General features: G+C 41.6%; 1 protein-coding gene across 2 annotated transcripts in view; it reads left to right on the plus strand.

The window, feature by feature from the left end:
• The window catches only part of LOC149469192 (caspase-3-like), a 48,423-nt gene that overhangs the window by 7,579 nt on the left and 28,661 nt on the right, over positions 1-12,183 (plus strand). Inside the window, exon 1 of one of the 2 annotated variants that reach the window (XM_089669629.1) lies at positions 7,181-7,302. The exons of the other annotated variant lie outside the window; for it this stretch is intronic. Within the exon in view, the coding sequence (XP_089525755.1) occupies positions 7,239-7,302 (64 nt within the window). The 5' untranslated portion in view covers positions 7,181-7,238. Of the gene's footprint in view, positions 1-7,180; positions 7,303-12,183 lie in introns of those variants that run through there. 2 annotated transcript variants of the gene reach the window in all.

Consider the following 12,183-nt stretch of genomic DNA (forward strand, 5'->3'; position numbering starts at 1 on the left):
CATGAATGACACTAGGATTTTTACCTGACACAGCAACTATCTGGACACAGGAAAACCATCATTAGACGTAACCTATTTGTACACAACAATGGAATGAAAAAAGTTCAGCTATAAAGCGTATTTCCACTTTTTCAGCCAAATTGGGATAGCACCTAGTTTATATTTGTTACATGTTCCTATTAACATAGCATAACATAACCGATTCCGTGCTGCCCTATAGCAAAAATACTGCTACAGGGCTGCACGGGTGCACAAAATCGCGTATGTATTGAATTTGCATTTCCGGGTAGGGGGTACGTGCCTTGCCTGTGCCTCCATTTGCGGCTGTCAATCACCAGGTCCTGGCCGGTAATTACTCGCCAGTGCCCAGTGATTTCCGTCGATCACCGACTGGGAGGAGGACTGTTTTGTTCACTAACAGTCCTTCTCCCTGTCGGCTCGGGCACACTGCTCTGGAGGGCTGTGCACAGCCATCTAGAGCAGTGTGATTACAGTGAAGCACACAGGTACCGCCCCCTAGTAAAACACTCCCTGCACACAGTTAACCCTTTGATCGCCCCTCATGTTAGCCACTTCCTGCCCAGTGCCATTAGTACAGTGTCAGTGCTTTTTTTTAGCACTGATCACTGTATTGGTGTCACTGGGGATGTCAGAGACACCAAGTCAGTTCCCCCTAGTGTCAGAACGTCCACCGCAGTCCTGCTATACAGTGAGGAACAGAAGTATTTGAACACCCTGCGATTTTGCTAGTTCTCCCACTTAGAAATCATGGAGGGGTCTGAAATTCACATTGTAGGTGCATTCCCACTCTGAGAGACAGAATTTAAAAAACAAATTCAGGAAATCATATTGTATGATTTTTAAAGAATTTATTTGTCTTGCACTGCTGAACATAAGTATTTGAACACCTGAGAAAATCAGTGTTAATATTTGGTATAGAAGCCTTTGTTTGCAATTACAGAGGTCAAACGTTTCCTGTAGTTCTTGACCAGGTTTGCACACACTGCAACAGGGATTTTGGCCCACTCCTCCACACAGATCTCCTCTAGATCTGTCAGGTTTCGGGGCTGTCGCTGAGCAACACGGAGTTTCAGCTCTCTCCAAAGATGTTCCATTGGATTTAGGTCTGGAAACTGGCTAGGCCTCTCCAGAACCTTGATATGCTTCTTACGGAGCCACTCCTTGGTTATCTTGGCTGTGTGCTTCGGGTCGTTGTCATGTTGGAAGACCCAGCCACGACCCATCTTCAATGCTCTGACTGAGGGAAGGAAGTTGTTGCTCAAAATCTCACAATAAATGGCCCCATTCATCCTCTCCTTAATATAGTGCAGTTGTCCTGTCCCCTTCGCAGAAAAGCAACCCCAAAGCATGATGTTACCACCCCCATGCTTCACAGTAGGTATGGTGTTCTTGGGATGCAACTCATCTTTCTTTTTCCTCCAAACACGACAAGTGAAGTTTAGACCAAAAAGTTCTACTTTGGTCTCATCTGACCATATGACTTTCTCCCATGTCTCCTCTGGATCATCCAGATGGTCATTGGCAAACTTCAGACGGGCCTGGACATGTGATTACTTGAGCAGGGAAACCTTCCGTGCAATGCATGATTTGAAACCATGACGGCGTAGTGTTCTACCGACAGTGACCTTTGCACTTTTTTTTTTTTTTTTTAAATTTTCTGTTGTTTTTGGTTTGTTTAGCAAAGAAATAAACCCAGAGGTGATTACATACCACCAAAAGAAAGCTCTATCTGTCTCAAAAAATTATATAGATTTCATATGGGTACAGTGTTGCATGACTGCGCAATTGTCATTCAAAGTGCGACAGCGTTGAAAGCTGAAAATTGGCCTGGGCAGGAAGGGGGTATAAGTGCCCGGTAGGTAAGTGGTTAAACTCCCCATTTGGTATTGACTTTGATAATGTGAGCAGATTCCTTTTGTTATTTCTGCCCAGCAAAGCACATAGTATAGAGGCAGTAAAGCTTGTGCACATTTTCCACGTTGGGCGTACAGTATGATAAGATCTGTTTTTGTTAGCCAGGCTGTAGCAGGTTTAAACCTTCAGATTCCAGTGACCGTTGGGAGTATCCCATTTGAATCTCATTGGTGGCATTGTGTGACAATAGTGAGCTGTGACGCTTTTATAAAGGAGGAAGGCAATATCCAGATAGAAATTACATGTGATCGTTCTTAAAGGGTGACAAATGGTAACTGCCCCGGTCTGTGTGTCATATCACAGTGCACAGAATGTAGAGAAGCTAGAGGTTGTTTGTTATCTCTTTGTAAGTCTCTGTAATGACAGTGTGTTGTAACTGTAACTCTAGACAGGAGTCCAAGTTGTTTGTCCTGGTTTCCCTGTAGTGATGGGGTTGTTCGAGGTCTAGGCTGTTACGGAGATGTGAATTGTACTGACGTGTTTTTGTCATAGACACGGGTGTGTGGTGTTATAAACACTAAGTCTATATTGAGAGGAGGAAGAATGCAGAGTGTGATTAGTGGCTGTGTTTTTCCCCACATTTGCCCATATTTTTGCTTTACGGAAGTGCTTTGGCTTGGTGTTTTTTCGTCATTACATCTAGGTGGGAAAATAAAGACTTGTATATAGACCGTGTAGCAAAATGTAGAATAGTTTATTATAAACAGGTCTTTTCTTTTGCATTATGAAAGGAAATATGGTATAAAGTGATCTTTTCGGTTTTGTACTATTTGTTCTCACCGAGGCTGTATTTCTGTGCAGCATAGCTATGTCAGAATACTAAATGAATGTTACTTAAGGAGAGTGCTATATATTGTTTACCAAAGAAATGATTCAGATGTCTGTGAATGTTTTATTTGACATATTTGGTCAAGCAGCTGCTGCAGATCTTTTCTGCAGAGATGCGTAGTTGCCTTTAGCTATGATGTTTATTCCTGGCAAAGAGTTGGAGATGGTGAAATCATAAGAAACAGGCCGTTGTTAAAGTATATCTAAAGCCATCTAATATTGGATGGAGTAAGAAATGGTTAAAGTGTAGGTTACTTCGTTTCTTATTCCTGAAATGTGTCTGTTGTACCACTGACTTGTATAGAAAACTATCCTGTTTTCTTTGGATTGTGTCCTTTGTGTGAAATACCTGGTGATCCTGCCACTGCTACTGCTTTTTTTTTTTATTTAAAACTGACCATGCTAGACATGGAAGCACATTCTTTCAAGCGTGGTCAGTTTCCTTTTCATTCTACTTGAGAGCACAGCCTACAAATAATCCAATGGTCAGACTTACATAGTCTGGTTGAAAAAAAGATGCAAGCCCATCCAGTTCAACCAATAGAAGGGAAAAAATTGTATGTGTATATATGTGTGTGTGTGTGTATGTATGTATGTATGTGTATATATATATATATATATATATATATATATATATATATATATATATATATATATATACACACAATCCTATACTTACAGTTGATCCAGAGGAAGGCAACCCCCCCCTTCAAAAGAACATGATCCAATTTGCTCCAGCAGGGGACCAAATATATATCCAGGATAGCTACAGGACTTTTGCTGGCATGCCTCCTGCAGAGCTAATCACTGAAAGATCAGTAAACTGATGCTCCTCTGCCTCCTGCTGACACCCCCCCCCTTTTTCAGTCTCCACCCCAAGCTCTTTAAAGTGGCATTAAACCCAAAAGCAAATATTGCTATCATACTGGATCTTACCAATTCTTAGATGTGATGTCTGCATTGGTTTTCTTTTTTTAGACTTTTATTTTCACCTGGTGGTCCTGCCAGTAAGTCTGTTGTTTTTCAACAAACCAAGCTGTTCTTCAGATGTAGCAGTTGGAGGGTTGAGACAAAGTATTCACCAATGGCAAGGAGACTTGCAATGGTCGACTTTTAATTATGTAAAACCTTTGTCACAAAAGGGAAAAAAAGCTGTTGCTATACCTGCTTAAAAGGTGTAACCTGTAGTTGGCTTTAATTTGTTAGTGTATCTAAATCTGCTAGTACATTTAACAATCCCCTCTCCCCAAACTGGCAATGCTGCTGTCTAACGGTGCCCCTGTGCTCCTTCATCCAGAGTTTAGGCACTGTAATATAGGGGGTGTGTTTATGGCCAGATCACCAGGTAAAAACAAAGCGAAAAAAAATGGAACAAATGCAGCCACCACATCTAAGATTTGCTGTGCTGCAATATAATGCATGTTTTCTTCTGGTTTAATACCAGTTTAAAGTGATGTTAAAGGTAGAATAAATAACAAAAAAAAACTAACATGTTATACTTACCTGCTCTGTGAAATACCAGTAGTTTTGCACAGAGCTGCCCTGATCCACACTTTTGGCCGCCTAAAGTATATTTAAAGGAAAACTGTTTTTTATTTATTTTTATACTTTATTCTGGATAAAGTGGTAAGGGGTTAGAGACTGTAAGTTGTTTTTTTGTTTTGTTTTTTTTTTTGTTAAATTTCTGTTTGTGTCCCCCTAAGGAGATACAACAGTTCTTTTGTCCTAATCACCAGTGTCACAGGAATGAAAGTCTGGGTAAATCCAGAATTTCAAATTACCATCAGCACAGAAATAGAAGGGAAATTTTGTCAGTGGGACCACTTATTCATGTGACACCTGTTTAAAGCTCGGTACACACATACTGAAAGTCAGATGGTTCCGCAGGACAGACTGATTTTTGGTACGTGTACCACTCTATTTAACAGAAGCCAGCCTAACGGTCATGCTGAAATGTCAGCATTTAATCAGCACTTGCAGCCATTGACCATGTCAGCATTTAATCAGCACTTGCAGCCATTGACCATGTCAGCATTTAATCAGCACTTGCAGCCATTGACCATGTCAGCATTTAATCAGCACTTGCAGCCATTGGCTGCAAGCGCTGATCACTGTATTCTAGCATGGGGTGGGAATCCCCCATCAGAATACAATAGCACAGCAGGAGAGATCCCCACATCACACATTGTTGTGTTGATTCGGGGACCTGTAATTTTTTTTTCTTTTATTCTTCAAGCGAAATCCCCCTGAAAGATAAAACAAAAAAACTGACAATGGTTTTGACTTTCCCTCACCCTATCCAAGCTGAAAAAAATAGCTTTAGGTACACTTTATAGCAGTTGTAAACCCTTACATATACCTAATGAAGCGACTGTCCTCAGTTGATACACAGAGATGAAACAAATCCTCCTCCATAAGTTGTACCTGTCTATCTGCAGTCTTCTCTACATCCGTTCAAAGTGCAGAATTTATAAAGTTTGTCAGAGTTTAGATGATAGCGGCTGGAGATCTGAATTTACACACTGCAGAGCTCAGTGAGGGGAGCTCTGAGAACTGATTGGAGGGAAGAGACACCCCCTTGCCCCCTCCACACAGCTCATAGAAACAGAACTGAGGCTGTCAATCTGCTGGAGGTCCCTCCCTTGTCACTATTTTTCTCTTGGTGTCAGGAAAACTTATCAGTAGTGATCCATGCTGATAGCAGAGGATTGAAGCGGCAGACAGAAATGACACTTGGTGCTCTTAATTGAGACAAGTACACTGTATAGAAGGATGCATTTTGTTCATATTTCATGTCTGAGATTTACAACCACTTTATTATCAGAGACTGCATTTATGATATGGGAGGGAGCCAGAGGCCACAGGCTGCCTCAGGAAGTAGTCAGAGGCTGTGGGTGCTCTGCTGGTGGCCAACAACAGCAGGATACAGTCAGAGGCTGAAGGTTACTTAACCACTTCCCGACCGGCCGTTGTATATAAACGGCCGGACGGTGGCACTGCAGGGTCGGGTGGCCGTTTATAAACGGCCTCCACGCACCCTGCTTGTGTGTGCTCCCTGGGAGCGCGCAGCACCGCGATCCGGTGCCCGCTGTGTCCTCCGGACACAGTGAAACACCGATCGTCGGACGGGACCTCTGTACGAGGTCCCGATCATGTGATCACTGATTGGCCAATCAGTGATCACATGCAAAGTAGTAAGCAAGATGTCACTTGTGACATCATTGCTTTCTACGTGTGAAATCTGTGAATGATCACAGAGGTCACATGGTACAAGGCTATTCACAACAGCCTTGTACCATGTGACAAGCTGTGACCAATCATAGCTTACTCAGTACTTCTCAATGAGTGCAAGAATGCAGACAGAGAGAAAGAGAAATGATTGCTTTTACAGCCTTTATGGGTGTAAAAGCAATCAGTGTAAAAAAAAAAAAAATCTTTATCACCCCCCACAAGTAGTACAGTGTCACCATGGTGACACTGTACTGCTAGGGTGACAGTATGTAAAAAAAAAATATATATAAAAATGTAAAAAAAAATGTTTAAAAATGATAATTTTTGGTTATAAACTAATTTGGATTTTTTTTTTTACTAAAAAGATAACGGAATAAGTTTTGGCCAAGATTTATGATGAAATATTATTTATTTGCAAAATTTTATAAAAAAAAACACTTTTTTTTCAAAATTTTTGGACTTTTTCATTTACATAGCAAAAAAAAATAAAAATCCCAGCGGTGAATAAATACCACCAAAATAAAGTTTTATCTGTCTCAAAAAAATGGTAAAAAATTCATTTGGGTACAGTGTTGCATGACCGCGCAATTGTCATTCAAAGTGTGATAGTGCTGAAAGCTGAAAATTGGCCTGGACAGGAAGGGGGTAAAAGTGTCCGGTCTGGAAGTGGTTAAGGGCTGTGACCTCCTGAACCCTCAACAGATTAGTGCTTCCACAGACTCCATTAAAACTGGTGTCGCACATTTGATAGTGGAATTAAAGCTGTTGCACATTTGATAGTGGAATTAAAGCTTAACTCTGGACACAAAAACGTCCATTTAAATATATTCCTCAATTGTCACAGAGTATATACTTTGCATGCACCAAATACCTTTGCAAACCCAGATATTACCTTGTGAAAGTAGCAGTGACCTTATCACTATCCTGAACTTAGCCTGGGCACTGATGAGAGCTGTGGGAGGGATCCAGCAGGCTTCACCCACTACATGCTGCCTGCAAAAACGAATGCCCCGTACACACGATGAGAATATCGGGCGAACAATCAGCTGTTTTTTTCGCCTGTGTACTAATGATCCGATTATCGGACGATTGGTCCTCGTACAAAAATTTTCGTACAATTTTCTTCTAGTGTGTACGAGGCACAAGAGTGGGTGGTTACAAGATGAATCATACAAGTCTGCTCAAGGAGAAAGCAGTGACCTGTCTTTATTGCACAAAGATCCTGCCAGAGGCAAAGTTTCACAATGGATTACTGCACGGATCTGGAGGAAAGAAGCACACAGATTCACGTGAGAGTACACAATATATGTAAGAAGACAATATTTCCTTACTCCTGAGTTCAGCTTTGAAATAGCTACAGAATGTTTTTATCTATCTCTCTGCTGATCTGGTTAACTTCTGAGCTCACTCTCCTACCTTCCTGCTACAAATACAGCATTACTGGACCTGTTCCAGCATCACCCAGGAATGAACAGCTGATGGTGGTTTCAACGCAGAGCACCCCCAAGGGCCCGGATGCTGCACATTGGCAAATGTTGCTACAGCTAGGAGCATTGCAGCCATTATCCCAGTACCAAAATGTTCAGGCAGTGATGGGCTTTTCTGTAGAAGTGATGCAAGCGGCTATGTAGCCAGCCAAGTAAGAAACCAGAAGCGACAAGGATTTTGTCACTTTGGTTTCGGTTTGTTGTTTACAAGTCATTACCAGCTTGTACAGCATTTGATTAAACCAATCTCGATTTGATCAGATGCTTTGGAGGCCATAGGAGAGATATGGTCTAATACAGGTGTAGGCAGTCTTAAATAGGTGGAGATCTACCTGAACAATATGGGAGAAATCAAAGCTCACCAGGCACAGTGTCGGCCAGTGTCTCCTCCTTACACCTCATTTAAACCTCTAATTGCTTTACTACCATGTCACAATCATGTGCATTGCACAGCAATCATGGGTTGAAATCAGGTGGTAAGGAGGCAACATATCGTCTCCTCACCACCTGTCAAACGCACTCAAATTGGTGTGCAGAGGAACGCCTGCTTTTAGTGAGTGTTACTGTCTGTCCCTTCAAGTAAATGGGACCAATCTGCAAGTGCCCCGCACCTGCATGCTTCAAGGTGAGAAAGCAACACACCGCTGCCTGTCTAACTCCTTGTTTGCTGTACTGCAAAAGATTGCAGGGCTCTTGCAGATCCTCATTCACTTGAATGGGTAATGCTTGGTAGGTGCTATACCCACTGGCCATGACAAGGTATATGAGTCAGCACTACAGAGGAGACATCAACTTATGTGGCCATTGCTTCCTACTACAGCTCCAACTTTACAAGTCGTCCCTCTGCATTGCATTCTGTTTGATGCTCTGGGATGCTGGGTCAGCAAGGCCTGACCGTGATCTACCAGTCACCTGGCTGCTATCTACTGGTAGATCACAATCTACAGGTTGCTTACCCCCAGTCTAATAGATCCCAGATCTGTCCATAAAGAGGTCCCTTATGATAGCAATAAAGTTGATTAAAGAAAAAATTAAAGGGCAGTGTAAAAAAGAAAGTTTTAAATAAGACAAATATTAAAAAAAAAAAAAAGTAAAATGCCCCCCCCCCCCTCTTTCTCCATGCTCACATGCAAATATGAACACATACATAGGTTGTGCACGCATATGTAAATGATGATTACTAGGGGTGCACCAAAATTTCGGTGGACAAAATTTTTGGGATATGAAAAAAAGACACTGCTACAGGTGCCGAAAAAACCCTCACCGCCACCCGCCCACCGCTGCCGCCACCAGTCGCCACTCAATAGTTCAGTCTTACCTGAGAAACCACCGAACGATTCTGGCGCTGGGCATAGAGATTAGTGAAGGAAAGATGGCCTCCACTCATCTCTATGCCCTAGATAACTGCTTTTTTTGATCTAATGCTTTACATTGTAGAGGAGAGATGTGGAGTCTTATTGACCCCATATCTCTCCATAAAGAGTACCTGTCACTAATTATTTCTATCACAAGGGATGCATGCATTCCTTGTAATAGGAATAAAAGTGATTTAAATTTTTTTTAAAGGGACAGTGTAAATAAAAAAAAAAATTTAAATAAATTTAATTTTTTAAAAAGTTTAAAGTGCCCCCCGTGCTTGCACGTAGTGGTGAACGCATATGTAGGCCACGCCCAGATATGTAAACGGTGTTCAAACCACACACATGAGGTATCGCCATGAACGTTGGAGCAAGAGCAATAATACTAGCACTAGACCTCCTCTGTAGCTTTACACTGGTAACCTGTAGAAATGTTTAAATCATCACCCATGGAGATTTTTAAGTACCGTAGTTTGACGCCATTCCACAAGCGTGCGTAATTTTAAAGAATGAAATGTTGGGTATCTATTTACTCACCGTAACATCCTCTTTCATATTTTACACAAATTTCCAGGTAGGGGACGTGCACTTGCGTGCCCTACCCGCGCCACCATTCGCGGGTGCGGATCTCAATCACTGGGTCCCGGCCGGTAATTAACCGCACCGGTAGTTACCCGGTAATTATCGAGCATCTCCGATGGGGAAGAAGATTGTTTTGTTTACAAACAATCTTCCTCCCTGTCAGCTCGACCACGCTGCGCAGTACAGCCATCCCAATCAGTGTGCTTACAGTGAAGAGCACCCCCCCGCCCCCTAGTAAAACACTCCCAGCACACAGTTAACCTTTTGATCGCCCTCACATTAACCCCTTCCTGCCCAGTGCCATTAGTACAGTATCAGTGCTTTTTTTTTTTTTATAGCAATGATCACTGTATTTGTGTCACTGGGGTATCAGTGACACCAAGTTAGTTCCCTCCCAGTGTCAGAATGTCTGCCGCAGTCCCGCTAAAAGTTGCTGATCGCCACCATTACTAGTAGAAAAAAAAATTCCAGTATTTATACCACCATTTGTAAACGCTATAACTTTAAACCAATCAATTTACACGTATTGGGATTTTTTCTTTTAGCAAAGACATGTTGCAGAATACATTTTGGCCTAAATTTATGATGAAATTTGATTTTTTTTTAATTTTTTACTGGACATGTTTAATAGCAAAATTGTCGGTCTTTATTTCCTTATAGCACAATAAATAAAAAAAGCACAGGTGATCAAATACCACCAAAAGAAAGCTCAATTTGTGGGAAAAAGTGGATGTAAATTTCATTTGGGTGCAGGGTTGCATGACCGCCCAATTGTCAAAGTAATGCAGCGCTGTAATGCAAAAAATGGCCTGGTCATGAGTCGTCATGCATACTGGACATTTGTACAGCTGTTGTTTTTGATGTTTTTTCTACAGCCAGTATACTCCCCAGCATGTTATCCTCTGTGTCCATGCACACATAGACTGTAATCAACGTTTTTTTGGCAGGGTGCATTTTTTGGCTGGAAAACCCCCCCCCAGAACTAGTGGGTTTCTAGAGGAGTTTTTTTTTAGCTGTAAAACCAGCGTTTTTGGACTTTTTTAACACAGCTAAATGCAAAAAAACGCTAAAAAACTCATGTTTTTAACTTGACTTTGCACCGGTAACGTTACCAGCATTAATAAAACGTCCAGTGTGCATGGAGCCTTAAGGGGGGTAAATCCTCAGGAGGGCAAGTGGTAAAAACTTCAGGCTTTATAGCTTCATGCTTTGATTAAAGTTAGGCAGCATGGGGGATCAGGAAGTCATTTTTTCCCCTGCTGAAGCAAATTGGATCATGCTTTGCTGGGGTTTTTTGCCTTCCTCTGTATCAACTGTGAGTATAGGATATAATAGTCTTTTTTCCCTTTTATGGTTGAACTAGATGGACTTGTTTTCAGCCAGACTAACTGTGTAAGTATGTGCATGTACATTATAGAACCTCACAGTTAATAAGTAATGCGTTGTTGTGGTGAAAAGAACTGCCTTTACAATTGTGTCTGTGCTTAAAGCGGAACTTCACTCTGTCAATCAACACTGAATATTTTTAATCCCTATGCTGCTAGTATTAATAAATAGACAAGAAAGTATCATATTTACTTGTTTTAAACTTTTTTTTTGTTTTTTTACATTCAGTACATTTTTACATTTCAGTTGCTTCTTGCTTTCCATGCCTAGGCAAATGTCATACATCCCATGAGCCTTCAGGAGAGGAGGAGAAGCTTTCCCAGCTAAGCACACCCTCCTGCCTGCATGCCTGAGCTAAGGACAGATAGATGTAAGGAAGTAAATGCTACTTGAATCATCATCGTCAGAAATGCTAGGGGTGTTTTTCAAAGTGAATTCTCAGCAATATAAAGCATGGAGACATGGATAGATGGGGGAATTTGCTTTGAATATTAAAAATGAATTCAATAACATTTTTGGTTTATAGTGCTCAGATGCAGTGCAGTTCCGCTTTAAGGTAATTGTAAAGCTTTATCTTTATAACAGAAGGATTTTCAACTCTGCATAATTTCAGCTAAGATGTCCTTACTCTAATATACACCATGGACTTTGCTCAAAAACACACCTTAGCATACTTTTCTTGTTTGGGTTGATGCCCAGCTGGCAGTTGTTCTGCACTTAAAAATATCTGAGCCCTGATATCTGATCGGCAGAGAAAATGTACCCAATAGCATACTGATGGCATTGCCTTCTTCTCAAATTCTCAGTGTATAACTACAATGTATAAATAGTTCCTGTGTATATACACAAATGGGAGGTGGTACTGGCTAGGTTTCTGCTCATAGAGGCAGTAATGACTGCATTGCTTGTAGTACTAAAGGCTCAGTGTTTTTCACCTTAACCACTTCACTACCAAATTAGTTTTTGCAAACATTATAATGCACATTGTAAGCCTCAATATTAGTTAAACACAGTCCCTGCCTGGAGTGGTTTTAAAATCCTTGTCGAACAGTCGCTGTTTCTAAATGGTGTTGGTAGACAAGTGGTTAATGTATTCACAGCATTAATGTAAAAAAAATGCCCCAGTGCTTCTGCTACCCACCTCTTGTCCCCAAACACCTACCAGCTGACTTTGCCATCACCAGATTCTCCATAATTCACGCCGTTTCCCCAAACCTCCTGGTTGTAGAGGGGAGGGGAGGGTAAGGGATCAGCAGGTTATTCACCTATCTGTCAGCAGTTGAGGAGAGGGAGCAGGGGGTGGCTTGCCAAGCACTTTGTGTCCCAAAGGAACACGCACAGGTGTCTCCTTTGCAGCCAGCTGAGCAAAGGAGACA

The sequence above is a fragment of the Staurois parvus genome, unplaced genomic scaffold (assembly GCF_062004578.1).
Source record: "Staurois parvus isolate SC_StPar_1 unplaced genomic scaffold, SC_StPar_1.0 ptg000080l, whole genome shotgun sequence".
In the NCBI taxonomy this organism is placed as follows: domain Eukaryota; kingdom Metazoa; phylum Chordata; class Amphibia; order Anura; family Ranidae; genus Staurois; species Staurois parvus.